A 17,918-nucleotide genomic window follows, 5' to 3' on the forward strand; every position below is an offset into this window, starting at 1 on the left:
GGTGATTAGAGAGAGAGAATCAACAGTTTCAATGTGTTTTTTACATGGCTAGTGTTAGAAGAATGTGGAGAAAGTGAAGGCAGAGAGAGAAAAGAACTCCTTAATAATTTATTTAAAAATGATTTTCAGGTTTATTTCCCCCTTCCAAACAGCTTTAAAATCAAAATTATTGAAAAATCCTAGCTTGGTATCTATTTTTACATAAATAAACATTTATCAAAATCTTGCAGACAGACGATTGATGTGCACACAGAAAAGGGAACTGCCTGCCAGCCCCAAAATGTTGTGAATATGATTTTCTAGGCCAAATTATTAGCTGGAATCTGCTCTTTTCGTCAATTTTTCTGTTGATGATGAAAAGGAAATAAAAATAAAAAAACTTGCAGACAGACGTCTCTTTTATTAAAATTTGCCATTCAACAAAATGTTGCAGTAAGCCAGCCTATAACAGGACCGGAAAAAAAAAGACTGGATTAAAGTTCAAATTCGACAGAAATATTTCATTTCGCTCAAAATTCCGAGACAAAAAGGCCAGAAGGTGTCACTTCAGTTCTTCAGCACCATGCCTGCGATTCTCATCAGCCAGTGTCTGCAAGGCCAGTCTTGTCTTTCCCACCTGTTGTTGATCATTTAACAAGAGATATGCCCCATGAATGGTTGTTGACTTGCTTGAAAATACTTGAAAAATATAATACTAAAAAGAAAACAGAAAAAGGAAAAACCCTGTACTTGAAAAAATATAATACCTTTGTGTCATTATCTTCTTCACTGTTCTTGTTGTTGGCTATCTGTAGTTTTTCTTTCATCATCTTTCTCAGCTGCCTTAGACTGAATTCATCCAATATCTTCTCACCAATGACCTTGTTATTTTCTTTTTCTTTATGAGGCTCCACTTTTTTGCCACCGTCGTCAATGTTCTCCTTGTTGATGGCATCGATCATTTTCCAACTTGTTGGCTGTTTCTTAGTTGAAGATTTCTTTGAAATTAACTCCGTCGGACGAGGAAACTGACCCTGAAGAGTGTCATCTGCAAAGGGTGCAGATGAGCCTGTTTGGCCTGTGATTGCACCAGCAACCAGGGGTTGACAGGGGGAAGATGGAGTCTTGTCCAATGCTGGAGCTGGAGCCATGGCGAATTCTTCTTGTGACATTACAGTAATATCAACCAAATTCCCTGCACTGCTATGATCGTGCACCTTGTGCAATAGGATTTTACCTGAATCATTGTCAGATGCCATAGTACAGGAAGAAGCCATTTGATTTACATATCCTGGAGTCTCATTTGAAACACAAGAAGATGCGTGCCATTCATGGGTTTTCATGTCAATTTCTTCAGCTTCCATCACATGGATTTCAACAAGTGCTTCATTCTCGCACTTAAACGAGATATCCTTGAAGGATGCCACAAGATTACCAGTGACAAAATGATCAGGAAACTTACTAGTTGAAGAAGACCCGGTTACTGAATGGCAACTTTCAGTTTCATGTCTGCTTTCTGACTTCTGATTGCTAGCATCTTCAGGAACTATTTCTACTTTACCATTTTCATTAGCTTCATCTGATTGATTGCTATCAGACTCTCCCTCAATTGCAAAGTTTGACTGGAGATCATCATTGTCATGATGCTGCTTATCTTCTTTTGAAATCATTTCAGAGTTTTTATCCACAAATTCAGATACTTCGAGAGTTGGTGAATCTGACACCATAAATCCAGACTTCACAGTGCCTGCAGAAATCAGAGCATTTAGTCCTGCAAGGCTCTGACCATTCAAGAAACTTCAAAGAAGCACAGAACAATAAATGGCCATGAAAAACAAATTGTGAATAAGAATGAATAGTTGTTTTTATATTGAAGAAGCATAAAATCAAATTACCCTTCTCGTAGATTGGTTCCTGGTTGATCGGTACTGCCTTATCTGATCTTTCAACTAGAATAGGATTTGATTTCTCGGAACTCTCATTCATGTCTTCATCTCGTTCATATAAGCCTTCCAATTTTGGATAGCAGTGATCCATATCACAGTCATTATTCTTGTTATCCTCTTCAAGTTCGTTGGTCATTTCACTTTCATTGTCTAATAAAATAACTTTAGAATTATCACAATTCTCAGAACCTATTTCCTGTTTTGCATTGCAATCTTCAACTTCACAGACATCAGTGTTGCTCTCCTCTTGAAGTTCATGCTTGATTTCCCCTTTATCCTCCAGTGAATGATCTAGGTTTTGGCACGAAATCGCTTCTGTATCAATGGTTTTCTCTGAACTCTTTTCGGGTACTGTCAGCAAATCAGATCCTGTACATGATGACTGATATTAGAGCTCAAGAAAACCAAAATCCAGCAAAATAGTTCCTAGTCCAAGTTGTTGTTCTAATTCCTTGTATATTGTTCTCATATTGCATTAAATTTGTTTCCCAATAAACTTTACAACAAGAACTGAACTCTGATGCAAAATGAAAAACTTTCAATTATATAAATGCTGTTTTCCCCCCCAACATTTTCTGGCAATCAAACACAGAAAATATTGATCATGGATAATTACAAAAATACTTACCAGACTCTTCCTTCATTTCAACATCATCAATCTCCTTGCACAATTCATCCATCTTCAATGGCCCGACACTCCCTTTCTCCTTTAAGCTCATCCCTCCCATGCTCTTCTCCAACAATCTTAATGATTGCCTCGTGCTGTATACCCTCTGAACTGATACTTCTTCCTTCTGGGCCTCTACTTTCCTCCTAGCCGAAACAGCTGGAGCCATTCTCCGGCAACTATTTGCTGCTGGTGTCTTTGGTACATTGTTTTTCTGTTGGTCCTCAGCAATTTCCACCATTTTCCGCCGAGCAGAAGTTGCTGAAGTCCTGTTGCGGCTTGTTGGCATTGCTGGAGTCTCTGGATGATTTGCATTTTTGTTCTCTTGATCACCATCCCCCCCAATAATCCTTCTTCTTGTTGTGCAAGGAGTGCGAGTCAAGGGTTTTTGTGAGCTTTCAGGCTCGATGCGAAGAGGCTTGTTCCGAGTCGAGGTTCTACAAGAAGTTCGAAGAATTTCATTTGATCCAGCTTTCTCCGGGGATTGCTGTGAATCGGATTTGGGCGGCGCATTGGTGAACTCGTCAAGTCCTTCCACCTGAAAAAAGTAAGTAAAATCTTTGAGAATCCAAAACTATTCCTTTCAATTTATAGCTAATAGTAAGACTAAATTGGTTTTAGAGTGAAGAAGAATGACATATAAAGTTCATGAGAGAGAAAGCTTGGGGATTTTATGAATTCAATTGGGTCATTCTTTGATTTCTGAGAAATGTAATTGATATCTTTTTATTAAAGTTATGGGTCTCTCTTATTTCATTAGATTTCTTCACTCTGATCGCTGGCAGCCAAACAAGATATTGAAAACAAGTATTCAACAATCTTTGTTATTGTTTGGATACTGCACAAGCATGTACGTTTACGTTTTTTTTTCCCCAATGGCTTACTCAAAGAGTGCCTTCCAGCTATATGAAACAAAACAATAGCAGTAAAATCTAGAAAAATCTCATATGGATATGGCTGTTCTTGAATATTTCAAGAAAGTATGCTCGCTCATTGAAAGAATTGGATCCGGAAAATTAAATCAAATTCGTTGAATACAAGAAAGAATATGAAATGGGCTGTTAAAGAATTTCAAGGAAAAGGTTATATTACGTACCTTGTCAAGAACTTTGAGGGCATCGGCCATGGAGATATTGGTCATGTTAGCAGGGATCTTGTTCTTCTTGCAGAGAGCTTGGAGATCTTTCCTTGAAAGACTGTGGAAATCCATCTTTGAATTGATAATGAAAATGAAAAACAAGATGTTTTTTCTTTTGCTGTGTGCGGCTGGCTGCTATCAAGAGAGAAGACCAATGGCTATATAGTTGTCTTGGGGGACTCTGGCCACAGAAGAACGTTGAAAATCCAAAAAAAACCCTAGAGCATATGACCGTTGGAGCGTCAATTTGAAATTTGAATTCTGTCTGATTTTTTAGACAAGTAAATTATAAATTAATAGCTCTCGTTTTGCAAAAAGAATAAATAGTCTCTCTAGTTTAAAACCTTAATTAATTAGACCCTTGACCAGTTTAACCATACTTAATTTAATATTGTTTTATTTAAAAATATATTCTTTTCTTATTGATCTTTTCATATTATTTACTTATTTTTCATAATTATTAAAATAAAGAATATTAAAATAAAATAAATTGAAAAAAAATATGAAATTGGTGAAAGGGACTGATAAATTAGTTTTTAAAACTATTTATTTTACCAAATTAGAGGAATTAATTTATTTATATCTAACAAATGTCTTATATATTTTACTATAATCTAAAAAAATCATAAGATTCTATCAATTTTTGTACCATACGTTCTCATTGAATGTAAATGCTTTAAATAAAAATATAATATAATTTTCCAACTGATCATAATTTTCTTGACAAATTAAATTTTACCAAAGACATTAAAAGTCTATTTGCATTTTTATATGAATAGAATTTTTTTTTAATCCATTACACAAGTAAGGAAATATTCTATCAAAATCTGGCAACAAAAATAAGGGCAAAAACAAATTAAGATAAGACTATTTGCTGCAAAGTTAAAAAATAAAAATAAAAACTTTTATAAAAATAATTGTTAAGGGTGTAAATTATTATGGAAAGAAAGAAAATAATAGAAATACTATGATGCGAAACTCGTGACCATATTGTTATGTAATCCACAACGAAATTGAAAATCATCCCAAGAAAGCCGAATATTAAGTTTGAAACTCCCACGTAGAGACAACTTTGTATCTAAGAATTAAAGATATTGAAGAAAAAAAACTTGAACCTAGAGATAACTGTGTATCTAAGAACTTGAAGTATATAGATGACGCTTCGAAGCCAATTTATTTTTGATAAATCAGTATAAGATCTTTGTCCCTGTAAAGTAAAACAGTTAATCTTTACAGCACGCAAAACAAAGGAAAAATCTTATTTGTTCAAATCATCATAGCAGCCGAAACTTGCTTCCATAAAAACAATATATAGTGTATAGTGCCCTCTAAATAACTCTAATTAGGCATGTTCATGGTTCGGTTTGAATCATAAAAACCAACCGAACCAAGTAACTTATATTTTTTAAAATTCAAACCGAACTGAACCGAATTCCGGTTCAAACCGAACCGGTTCGGTTCGGTTCGGTTGAATTCAGTTTTTTAGCTTAAAAACCGAGAAACCTAATCATTAAATTAATGGGCTTTCTGAATTTTTTTTAATGGGCTTAGATTAACTTGAGCTTTTAAATTGTCTTGTTGGGCTAAATTTATAGGCTTTTTAATCAAAACTCTTTAAAATTTTCTAATTTAATTTAGTTTGTTATAAGCTTTTTAATGAAATTAAAAGATTGATATTTTTTGAAATGCTTATAGTAACAATAAATTTGAAATGCTTCACATCTTGCTATCTTACTATCTTTAATGTGCAAAGAAATAAGTTATGAAAATTCAAATCAATGCAACATGCAAGATGCATGATCAAATTTGGACACCTCAAATTAAAAGAGGGGTTCACACTAAAAAAGTTTACATTAGCAAATATAAACATTAGCAAATAGCAACCAATAATAAATTATCATAAACATCATGTATAATTTGAAGAAAAAAATCGAACACCAGCACTACAACAGCATTCAAAACTTCTAGCAACAGTAAAAGCCAAAAGATCCAACAAGGATAATGCTATAAAGAAACACTAGCAAATTAGCAACATATTAGAGTTCGGCTATTAAAAAAATTAGTAATGCAAAATTTTAAAAGGAATTAAAAGGTAAAGTGAATTAATTACCCAAAACAATTATATTCCAGGATTGCACCAACATCATTAATACAACTTACAAACAATCAGTTGAGATTTTTAAACTTTCACCAAATTCTACAAAAACATAAATTAAAATGTTAGATTAAACATATGTAAATAAATGATATTATAAAATAACTACATTTAAATTTGTAAAAGAAATTACCTGACTCAATCATCTCAGAATTTTCAATATAATCCATGAAGTTTCTGATGTTGATTGGAATTGATGCTAAACTCAATCAATTCTGACAACAAACCAGTGCTTACACTGTTGATGGAGATAAAGAGCTTCGAAATGGATCTAAAATACGACCACCAGTACTGAAAGTTGATTCAGAAACAACTGTAGATACCATAATAGTTAACACGCGTTGTGCCACCTTAGAAAAAATCTTGTATTTTGTAGCATTACACCTCTACCAACCCAAAATATCTAATTTAAAATCATTAGAATCCTCACAATCATCACCCTCAACCTCATTTTTTTTTTGACACCGCCTTCTTCCTCTAAATGTTTTTTGAATTGAGAAGCTAAGTCATTTAACATATCATCATTTACCACCATTAAATCAACATTAACATTTTCATTTATACTATTTCCAACACTATGAACAACCTCAACATTCTCATCAACATTCATATAATGCTCAAACAACCTTAGCAAAGTATCTTTAACCTTAATTGTAAAATTTTTAGCCTCTTCAACATCATACAATCTTCCAAAACAAAATCTCACATACTTCAATTTGAAACGTGGATCTAACACAATAGCCATATACAACAAAAAGTTTTGTGTATCTTGATCCCCCCAATATTTTTTATACTTTGCCATCATATTCTTGACCATTTTACTTACATAAACATCTTCACTTCTACAAAGTTGAGATATGCTTGTGTGCATGAAAATCAATTCATGGAAGAAAGAATTAGATGTCACATACAACGAGCCAGAAAATTTCAATGTAACCGTGTAAAATAGTTTCAAGAGCTTGACAAAAGATCTAGCCTTTTCCCAATCTTCTAAAGCAGGAGGACCTAAGTTTTTTTGTTTCCCTTTTGAATCAACCTCAAAGTAACTCAAATACCTAGGATCGGTTTCTTCTAACCTCATAAAAACCACATCAAATTTATCAGCCACATCTAACATCATATATGTAGGGTTCCATCTAGTTGCAACATCCAAGAAAACAGATTTTTTACTCCCAATTTTCAACCTCTCTGCACATTGGTTAAAAACAAGTTGTCTAGAAGGAGAAAATCTAACAAACCTCACTGCATTCCTAATCTTAACAACTGAATCATCAATATCTTTCAATCCCGCACATACAATAAGATTAACAATATGTGCACAACATCTAACATGCATGAAGTCATTTGACAATATATTAGTTGCCCAATTACTTGTTACTCTCTTCAGATATTTTATTGTCAAATTATTTGAACTTGCATTGTCTACTGTAACTGTTAAAATGTTATCAATTCTCCATTCCAACAAACAACTCTCAATTGCTTAACTAATTGTTTCACCTTTATGATTAGAAACTTGACAAAAGTTTAGAATTCTTTTATTCAAGTTCCAACCTTCATCAATCCAATGGGCAGTCAAACACATATAATTAATATTTATGATTGATGTCCAAGTATCAGTTGTTAAACATATACGTCGATCTTTAAGAGTTTTCTTTAATTTTTCCTTCTCATCTACAAAAATTTTCAAACAATCTCTCCAAATCATCAAACAAGAAGGAACATCAAATCTAGGTTGCATTACTTGACAAAATGATTTAAATCCTTGGTTTTCAACAAAGTTAAAAGGTAGCTCATCAAGTATAATCATTTTTCCTATGGCTTTCCTACACTCTTCATAACTATAACCCACTGCCTTAATAGTCACCAGATTTTTCTCTCAATTATTACCCCCTTTATTATAAACTTAGGTTCTAAGACTAAAGTTTTTTGTTTTTGGTCAATCACAAAAGAAAATTTTTTGCATACACCTAGATGACTCCACGTGTTACTAGTCCCATTAAGTATAATATGACATGCATAGTCTTTTCCACAATACATACATGCAACCCTAGGAGCTTTAAGATTACCATCTAGTTTTTTAAAGTGATCCCAAATATGAGATGTTTTTCTTTTATTAGATCTAGAAGCTGGATTACCTTCACTTTCAATGTTGCTATTTGTACTAGAAGTAGCAATTGGAACTGCAATTGGAATAGGCAAATAATTGGGTTCCGAACTTGAAGGATTTGATTCATTTGGTGTAGGATCTTCCCGATTATCCATCTGAAATTAAAAAAATAACAACATGAATCAACATTTGACTACAATTGAGAATCAAGTAGAAGTTGAGCATCATGTTAGGTTCATATAATTGCAAAAAGGCATCTGTCACCTCTCTATTCTAAAAAACCTGCATACTACTCGTAGAAATACACATCATAATGAGCTCTAGCATCTGACTTTCCATGTTGAACCATATTAACCATATACTGATTTTCCATGTTAACCATATTAACCATATACAAGGAAATTAAAGTACTATCAGTTCATTGCATCTGACTGGCAAAAAAATCTTAAACAAGGTGTACACTGTAATGGACCAATGGTTTATAACATATCATACATGAAAATCAATCAAGATAAAACAAAATGAACTTATTACTGCCAGAATAAAGCTATGAACATTGTTCAAATCCATTTTGATACAACAGATTCACCCGACAACAATGTTTTCACTTGAACTTATTATTGAACAGATATAACAATTAACAGATCATACATGAACTTATTATAAAGCTAACATAACACCCGACAACCATGTTTTCACTTGAACTTATTACTGTCAGAATTGATACAATAGATTGATAGTTAAACAAAGCAATCAAGATAAAACAGATTGATAGCTAATACTACAGATAAAAAAAACCGATAATACAGATCAAAGCAATCAAGATAAACCGATACATATTAAAGTTAACAATGCTAAACAAAGCAATCAGAACTCAATATCAACACAAATCAACAGAAAGGATAGAGGGCAGGGGAAAGGGGGGTGAACCTGAAGAAAGATGCAAAAACCCTAGCTACAAGAGGATAGAAAAAGGAGAAGCAGAGGTCAGAGAAGCATCAAAGTTTGAAACAAATGTTACAACTTACAAGCACACGAAGGCCAGAATTAACACATGGATAAACTTTACCTTGCCATCTTTTCTATAATGGAGGAGACCTATCTTTCTATTGCAAGTGAAGAGAGAAGCCAAGGGGTTTTGTCGGGTTTTTTTTCCGCCTGCAAGTATACTAGATGGATGCAGAGATATGGGTTATTGACTTATTGTTCAGCTAGAGAAGAGATAAATGCATGGGGCAAGACGTAGAGAGGATGAAAATTGAAGGGGAAAGGAAGAAGACGATAAATCGTCTCTGCTTGGCGTGGGTGGCGGCTTCATATGTAATGTCAATTAGGGTTAGGTTTACTATATTATTTATACTAGGTCATTTATTAACTTTATTTTATGGGTGGATCGGTTCGGTTCACCGGTTTCAGTGGTAAAATTGAAACCGAACCAAACCGGCAAGATTTTATGGTTTTTAAAATCAGTTTAATCGGTTTTCCATCTCAGTTCGGTTTTCTTAGTTAATTTTCCATCGATTTTCTCGGTTAATCGATTTTTTTGAACACCCCTAACTCTAATGAATCCCTTTTTGGGTTGCAAGCAAATGAGTCCTAACTAGTAATTAACTAACACAAGTCTAATATTAAAACAAACTCTAAAACAATATTTAATGGGCCAAAACAAACTCAATTTAGAATAAAGTCCAAAGCTAATAAAATTCAACACTAAAATAAATAAATCAAAACATCATAAAACAAAGTCCTCTTGCTTAAAATCCTCATACATGGCCGAAACTTCCCATTTTCTTTCCTTGGAGGCTTTGCCAAAACTTCATACTTCAAATTAGCTAGGAAACTTTGTTTTTAATTGCTGAAATTTTCTCCCTTAAATTGCCTCCTTTTAATCTCATTGATGTGTCAGGAAATAATATAAAATAAGAAAAGGAACAATAAAAAAATCTCAAGTCTCATTACCACCACATACATTCCGTAATGAATATGGAATCCCTGGAAACTATGGATAATAATTGTTGTCATAAATATCTCTTTATTTGACATGGAATCCTTGTAAAATAAATTAGTCAATAGCTTCCACACATGTTTTTAAGGGCATTAAAAAATCCTTGCATTGACTAGAATCCATAATACATTAGGAAACGATGTTTCTTCAATTTTTGTATATTCTTGACATATTTCAGTCCTGATTTCAAACATGTCGTTCTCTATCGTTTGAATGAATTAGCAGGCCTACCATATATCACCAAAAAGTTATGGATGTCTACTTACCAATACAATTGTAATATCATCATAATTCCTTTTATAGCTCTAAATATAGTCCAAAAAGTAAACGAAAGTCAGACATATAGATTTAACAAGATTCATCTAATAACTTCGACCCTTTGAAATAATCTCTTAACAAACTCTAATTGACCGAAAATTCTAATCCAATGTATAACATCATGTCTAGAAATTCATGTAAAAAATTCAGTCTGATCCAACAATTGAGTTGAAAGTTATGTTCGATAGAGTAAAACTAAAAAGTAGAAAATTTTATGTAAAAATCCGAATCCGACCTTACTGAAAAGTAGAAAATTTTATATAAAAATCTGAATTCAACCTTACTTAGATCGTATCATATTAGTAATGTAAGTTGAATTTTAAGACAAGGAAAGAGAGAGTGAAAAAAATAGTATAAGGATATTTTTTTTTGGTATAATGTATTGCGAGTTAAAAATTATTTGTTTATTTCATTTATTTATCTAGGGGTTAAATTTTAAACGGATAATTATTTCCCTCTAAATAAAGAAAAATTTTATGATACATGAGTAACTAGTGATATTTTATTAATTATTTTATGTGGTTCACTTTAAAAAAAGAAACACAAAAAAATAAAATAAAAATTCAAAACTCATTGAAAATAATAAAAATATTTTTAACTATGATTTATTATATTTTCTCCGTGTGTTTTTTTTTTTGTTTTCAAAGTGAATTTATGAAGTCTGGTATACTACAGGGTTCAAGTCAGATGTGTTGATGTAAAAAATATGGCATGCCAGCAGGTAAGGGTGGTGGGCGGCGCAGTAATGTTTGGAATGCTTATCTTGTTTGTCTATCATAGTTGGAAAATAAGTGTTAAGACTATTTCAAATTCATTTTTTTCAATGACAAGCTATGAAACACCCCACTCCACTAGCAAGATATTGTCCGTTTTGACCCATGGGCCTCACAGATTTGTTCTTGGCAGCCATACATGGTTCCAAAACACGTATTACTAGTCAAGGTGAACATGCTTATATAAGGCCCTCCCCCAAGTCCTCACCTGTCGATGTTGGATATTACAATCCACCCCCTTTAAGGAGCCCGACAACCTCGTTAGCACCATCGGACAGCCAGTGAGCCGGGCTCTATACCAACTTAAAACACCCCACCCTACTAGCAAGATATTGTCCGCTTTGACCCATGGGTCTCATGGATTTGTTCTTGGCAGCCACACATGGTTTCAAAACGCGTCTTACTAGTCAAGGTGAGCATGCTCATATAAGGCCCTCCCCCAAGTCCTCACCCGTCGATGTGAGATATTACAGTTTTGCTTACCTAAATATGTTCCCACAATTGCCTTGTCTTAAGTAAATAATAAACTCAAAACACACCGCAAATACAGGAAAATCTCACAACCTTAATTAATCTCACAAACAAAGGATTACATGATATAAGTGCGTGTTTTATGCACAAAGATTGCAAACTATACAGCCAAGGCTTTCCAGCCTATTTATAGACAAAGATATGTGAATTACAAGATATAACTATCATCCCTATTTTTCAGGATATAGTGGGGCATTTTTTCTCCCATGTTCTCCATGAACTTAGTGGCCTATTTTCCAGCAAGTATTAGACAGTTTCTCCCCTATGTTCTCATGATCTTAGTAGCTTGTAGAGCAACCCCAGTTATGCCCTACATTCAATAACTTGTCTCTCATGATCTTGATGTCCATAACTGCCACAACTAACCCATAATCTGCATATCTAACTGCCAGTCCCAACTATCAGTTTGTGCTGTGTTTGCTACCAGCTTCTAAGGTCCATGATCCAAGCCTCATGTCCATACCAATTCAAGAACTCAATGACTCGCATGAATCGTTGCACATTGCTTGCCAAATTTATCGTTGTCTATGCAAGGTTGTTGTTGTCAATCGCTGCTGAATTCTAGGCAGTGTGCATTTATTGGCGTGTCCTCACGCCTAAAGCTTTAACAAACCACCCCCACCAAAAGAGTCTGACATCATCGTCGGAATAGAGGTGAGGTATTCTTGCACCTGATCTTTGAATTGCCTTAAATCTGTGTCCTTTCCCCACGAAACCTCTATGTTTTTCTCCTATTTTTTTAAAAATCAGTTTGTCGATTCTTTCTATGCTGGCCAAGTCAACGATGATCCATGATCTTAATAATACTATTGTCAAACTATTTGTGAATCGTTAGAGGATCTCTTTGCAACTTACTTCATTTTGAATCCTTTTGTTCTTCAAGGAAAGGTCTTAAATAACTTACATGAAAAGTTGGATGAAGCTTTAACTGTCCTGACAGCTTCAATGGATAGGCAACAACCCCCACTTTTTCCATGATTTTGAAAAGTCCATCATATCTCGGCACCAATCATCGATGCTTTGTCTTCCCTATAATTTTCTTCCAGATTTGTGGAGTTAATTTGAGTAACACCTTGTCGCCCTCACTGAATTCTAGCAATCTTTGTTTCTAGTTAACATATTTTAACATCCTTTTTCTTGCCTTATGTAAGCTATCTTGGGCTTACTCAAACAATTCTTGTCGCTCCATCGTAAACCTATACGCAGCTGGATTTTCCCCACAAGATTTTTGCATCGCAATCTCGACAGGAGTTTGAGGCCGAGTCACCAAAACCAACTCAAACAGGCTTGCTTTTGTTGCCAATGATTTTTGAAGATTGTAGCAAAACTGCGTACTATCCAACAATTCCAACCAATTTCGTTGCATTGTTATCACTTAGAATCTCAAATATTCCTTCAGCAAAGCATTTATCCTTTCTGTCTACCCATCGGTTTGCGGATGATTAGGAGTGGAAAACTCCAGTCTTGTCCCAATCATATTGAACAACATTGTTTGGAATCTGCTCGTGAATCGCATATCGCGATCACTTACAATGTTAAAAAGTACTCCAAAATACTTCACCATGTTTTGATAGAATAACTTAGCGGCAACTTCAGCTATACACACTATCAGGGTAACCACAAACACTGCATACTTGATGAATTTGTCTACGATAACCATGACAATGTTCATGCCATCCACCTTCAGAAACCTAACAATAAAGTCTATCGAAATTGACACCTAAGGCTTGTCTGGAATCGGTAGCGGCTGTAACAAGCCTGCCTCTCGCTGCCGAAAAGTCTTGTCTTGTTGGCACACTAGACAAGTCTTGATGTAAAGTTCTATGTCATCATCCATCTTCGGCTAATAATAAGTCTGGGATACAAGAGCAAACATCCTTTCTCTACCTAGATGTCTAGCCCACTACGGGTCATGAGTCTCCATTATAAAATACTTTTGTAACTCTCCTTTTGGCATAAAGATCCGACCTTTTTTTTGCATAGAGTAGGTTTTATTCTAACCAATATCTTCGTATTGTCCCTTCTTGTACAAGATCAACCAGCTTCTTATACACTGTATCTTCCCTAGCAACTTGATAAAGTTAATCCAGAATGTCCAACTCCACCTGAACAATAGCAAGAATAGTAACAATTACCTCGCGTCTGCTGAGTGCATCCATAACCTGATTATGCCTCCCTAGTTTGTGCTCTCATACAAAGTCATACTCGACCAAGAATTCTTGCCACCGAGCTTGCCGCTGCGACAATTTCTTTTATGTCTTAAAGAAGGTGTTGGCAACGTTGTTGGTCTTGATAAAGAATCTTGGTCCCAACATATATACTCTCCATACACCAAAGTAGTGAGTACACTACTGCCATCATTTCCTTCTCATGAGTCGAGTATTTCTATTCAACATCTTTCAACTTTCGACTCTCGAAAGCAATTGGATATCCCTTTTGTACCAGCACTCCTTTTATAGCCCTATCTAAAGTATCAATATGCACTTCGAATGACTTCTCAAAATCAGGTAGCCCCAAGATTAGAGCTGATATTACCACTGTTTTCAGCTTCTCAAAGGCCTGTTGGCAATCAACTAACCATTTCCATCTCTGATTATTCTTTAGAAGATCTGAGAGAGGAGAGTTTTCTTGCTATAGCCCTCAATAAATCATCAGTAATAGTTTGCCAGCCCCAAAAAAGATCTCAACTCGAGGACTGTCTTTTAGTGCTGACCATTCAACGATGGCTTGAATTTTTCATGGATCCATCTTCACATGTCCCTCCCCAATTAAATGCCCTAAGAACATAATCTTAATTTTTGCAAACTTATATTTTTCTCTTTTTACATATAATTCATATTCCCTCAATCTACTTAAAACTTTAGAAAGATGAATTACATGATCTTTAATTCCTCTACTATAGACGACAATGTCATCTAAGTGAACTACAACAAAGTTGTTTAAGAAATTATATAAAATGTCACTATGAGATTACAAAATGTTTATGTAGCATTTGTTAAGCCGAATGACATACCTAGAAAAGTAGTCTTACGCTCGTCACCTTCAGCAATTTGCACTTGCCAATATCTTGATCGCAAGCCTAGCTTTGTAAAGATAGAGGCTCCACACAATATGTCCATCAAATCTTGAATTAAAGGAACTGGATATTTATTTTTAATGATTACCTTGTTAAGTGCTCGATAGTCCACACACATGCGAAGGCTCCATCTACTTTATTTTAAAATAAGACTAGAGCACCATATAGAGCCTTGGAAGGACGGATAAAACCCGTGTCAATCAGTTCCCCCAATTACTTTCTTTAATTTTGCTAATTTCATTGGTGACATTCGGTAAAGGGCTTGAGATAATGGTTTTTTTTTCAGGCACCAACTCAATTCGATGGTCTGTAGCCCTTTTAGGTGGGAGTTTCTTCGGTGGCCGAGGCGACATCACATCCTCAAATTGTTGCAGTATATTAGCAATTTCTTTTGGCACCTTCTCATAACAATCTATTTTCTCATCCACTACTGTCGTAAGATACACTTCTCCATCTTTTTGTAATGTTTTCTCAATAACAATGACCAAGATCAAGCTTTTTCCACTTCTAATGACATTTGTCATTGTGACATTGCAACATAGGACAAAACATAAGCATCCTTCACTTGCAATCATGACTCTATTGAGATATGACATCAAAACAATCTTGGTTTTTCTCAAGAAATCAAGACCAGGAATAATATTGTAGTCATCAAGATTTACAACCAACATGTCTTGTTTACCTCTTCACTGATCCAATATTATTGGCACATCATAATACATACTTGCAATTTTTTGTGCCTTTAAGTTTACTGTCTTTCATCGATGTATGGCTACTACTCAGTCGTAAGCCAAGTTCTTTCACCAATCGATTAACTATAAACGTGTGAGTTGCACTTGAATTCAGTATAGCATTAATGTCTTTGCATTTATCCCAATTCTCACATACATCAGATTGTCTGCAAACCCTGATTTCTCTTTTTGCAACGCATCAATCCTTGCCAAGTCTTGATCAACAAGGTTGGTTTCAGCAGTCGCAATCCCTTGAGTTAGCTACTAAGCAGTTTAACACACGTATAGGATTGACGAGCATAACTACCCCCTCATTCGCTATCTCCAACTCGAATAACATTCAAATTTTCCTTTTTCGGACACTCCCTCACAAAATAAGGACCATCACAAATGAAGCAAGCAAAGTTCAGTTAGTATCTTTACCTTGTGCACCCATTAACTTAGTCTTGCCCTTATTCACGACAACATTTGATGCACCCCCACCAAACTTCTTCTTCTTCTTTTCCCTCCTTGTCTTTTACTTTAGACTTGAAGGAGGTTGACACATAACTCTTTATAGTAGTAGTTGATTTAAAATCAATCAAACTTTTCGCAGCAATAATAATGGATGGCAAATATTTTATTTTCTATCGTCTTAGTTTCGCTTGTGCCCAAGCCCAAGGTTGAAGTCCAAACATGAAGTTGAATAACCTATCCTCCTCGAACATATTCTCAATGTCGAGAATCAAAGAACTAAAAGATTTAACATAGTCACGAACTAACCTTTCATGTTTGAGCCTTTTCAATTCCTCCCACGCAATTCAAGATGTGTTGTTTGAAAGGAACTGCTCTTTCAGTTCTTGCTTAAGACGATCCCACGTCTCAATTTTCGGACATCCAGCACTTAAGTCCTTTTTTGTTCTTATCCTCCACCAAATTTTAGCATCACCCGTGAGATACATCACAGTGAGATCTACTTGTTCAACCACGTCGATCCTAGCAACACTAAAGTATTGCTCCATGTCCTACAAAAAATTCTTAAGTTCCTTGGAACTTCTTGCCCCATAGAAAGACTTCGGTTCAAGCACTTTAGGCTTAGATGTACTTACCCAATAAGAGTGTTTGTTACTTCCCGTTTTAGAATGACAATAGTCTCTTTAGTAGCTTCCAATTGTTCACTCAATTCTGCCGCAAGAGAAATGTACAAACTTTCATCCTTTTCAGCACTTTCCATAACTTCCTTTAATCGATCAATGATAGAGCGTTCTTCACCTTCTTCCTTTTGCCCTATCAAAGTCTTAAGACAAACCAACCGTTCCCCAATAACTTCCATGACTTCAAGCTGCATGATCTTAGAACAAATCGTGCTCTGATACCACTTGTTATAGGGTTAAATTTTTCGCCCCAAAATTCAGCCATATGCGGCAATCTAGTCCTGACTAGACTAAACCTTACCTCACCCTTTTCACTCGTGTTTGCCTACAACTATGTGTTTCACTCACCCAAAGAAGTTCTCATAATTGCGTTGTCGTAAGCAAATAACAAACACAAGTAAATAAACTTAAAGCACACCGTAAATAAAGGAAAATCTCTCAACATTTATTAATCTCATAAACAAAGGATTACACGATATAAGTGTGTGTTCTATGCACAAAGATTGCATACTACACAACCAAGACTTTCCAGCCTATTTATAGACAAAGATATGTGAATTACAAGGCATAACTATCATCCCTATTTTTCAGGACATAGTGGGGCACTTTCTTTCCCATGTTCTTCATGAATTTAGTAGCCTATTTTCCAGCAAGTATTGAACATTTTCTCTCCCATGTTCCCATGATCTTAGTAGCTTGTAGAGTAACCCTTGCTATGCCCTACGTTCAGCCACCTGTCCCTCATGATCTTGATGTCCATTACTGCCACAACTAACCCACAATTAACATGTCTAAATGTCAGTCCCAACTGACAGTTTCTGCTGTGTTTGCTGCCAGCTTAGAAGGTCCATGATCCAATCCCCACGTTCATGCTAAGTCAAGAACTCAATGACTTGTATGAACTGTTGCACACTACTTGCTAAATTTGTCGCTGCCTATGCAAGGCTACCACTGTCACGCTACCAAATTCTAAACAGTGTGCATTCGTTGGCGTGTTCTCGCGTCTAAAGCTCTAATAGTTGTCATGTTTACTAGTTATTTTTAAAATTTGTTTACAGTATGGATGACTAGTATCCCAAATAACATTTGGTCTTAGGTTCTTAGACATGTTATTGTTAAAAAAAATTACATGAATGAGAAAATACAATTTTGACTAAAACATATATTTTTTCTCTCTAATTTTAATCATTGTTTTTTTTATGAATATATATTTTAATTATCATATAATTAAATAAATATAATGCCGAGGCCTTGGAATAAAATTCAATCATTATGAGATTCATCCTTTTTTGATATTGAATTGAAACTAACAATTCTAATGCCACCTAACTCAAAAAAAAAAAAAAAATCGCATCAGTT

At 34.8% G+C, this 17,918-nt stretch overlaps 1 protein-coding gene across 1 annotated transcript; it reads right to left on the minus strand.

The window, feature by feature from the left end:
- Positions 1 to 371: 371 nt before the first annotated feature.
- LOC18104203 (uncharacterized) lies at positions 372 to 3,881 on the minus strand. The gene is made up of 5 exons (XM_024584107.2): positions 3,689 to 3,881; positions 2,554 to 3,130; positions 1,875 to 2,294; positions 747 to 1,726; positions 372 to 616 (listed from the first exon to the last, which is right to left on the minus strand). Exons 1-5 carry the CDS (start codon positions 3,800 to 3,802, stop codon positions 542 to 544), a joined length of 2,166 nt encoding a protein of 721 aa, XP_024439875.2. The 5' UTR covers positions 3,803 to 3,881; the 3' UTR covers positions 372 to 541.
- Positions 3,882 to 17,918: the final 14,037 nt, after the last annotated feature.

Source organism: Populus trichocarpa, chromosome 13 (assembly GCF_000002775.5).
Source record: "Populus trichocarpa isolate Nisqually-1 chromosome 13, P.trichocarpa_v4.1, whole genome shotgun sequence".
Lineage (NCBI taxonomy): Eukaryota > Viridiplantae > Streptophyta > Magnoliopsida > Malpighiales > Salicaceae > Populus > Populus trichocarpa.

Coding starts and splice junctions, on each gene's coding strand:
- LOC18104203 (XM_024584107.2), bottom strand. CDS start 3,802: ATGGATTTCCACAGTCTTTCAAGGAAAGATCTCCAAGCTCTCTGCAAG. Junction 3,131..3,688: donor CCCTCAAAGTTCTTGACAAG/GTACGTAATATA, acceptor TACTTTTTTCAG/GTGGAAGGACTTGACGAGTT. Junction 2,295..2,553: donor TGAAATGAAGGAAGAGTCTG/GTAAGTATTTTT, acceptor CATCATGTACAG/GATCTGATTTGCTGACAGTA.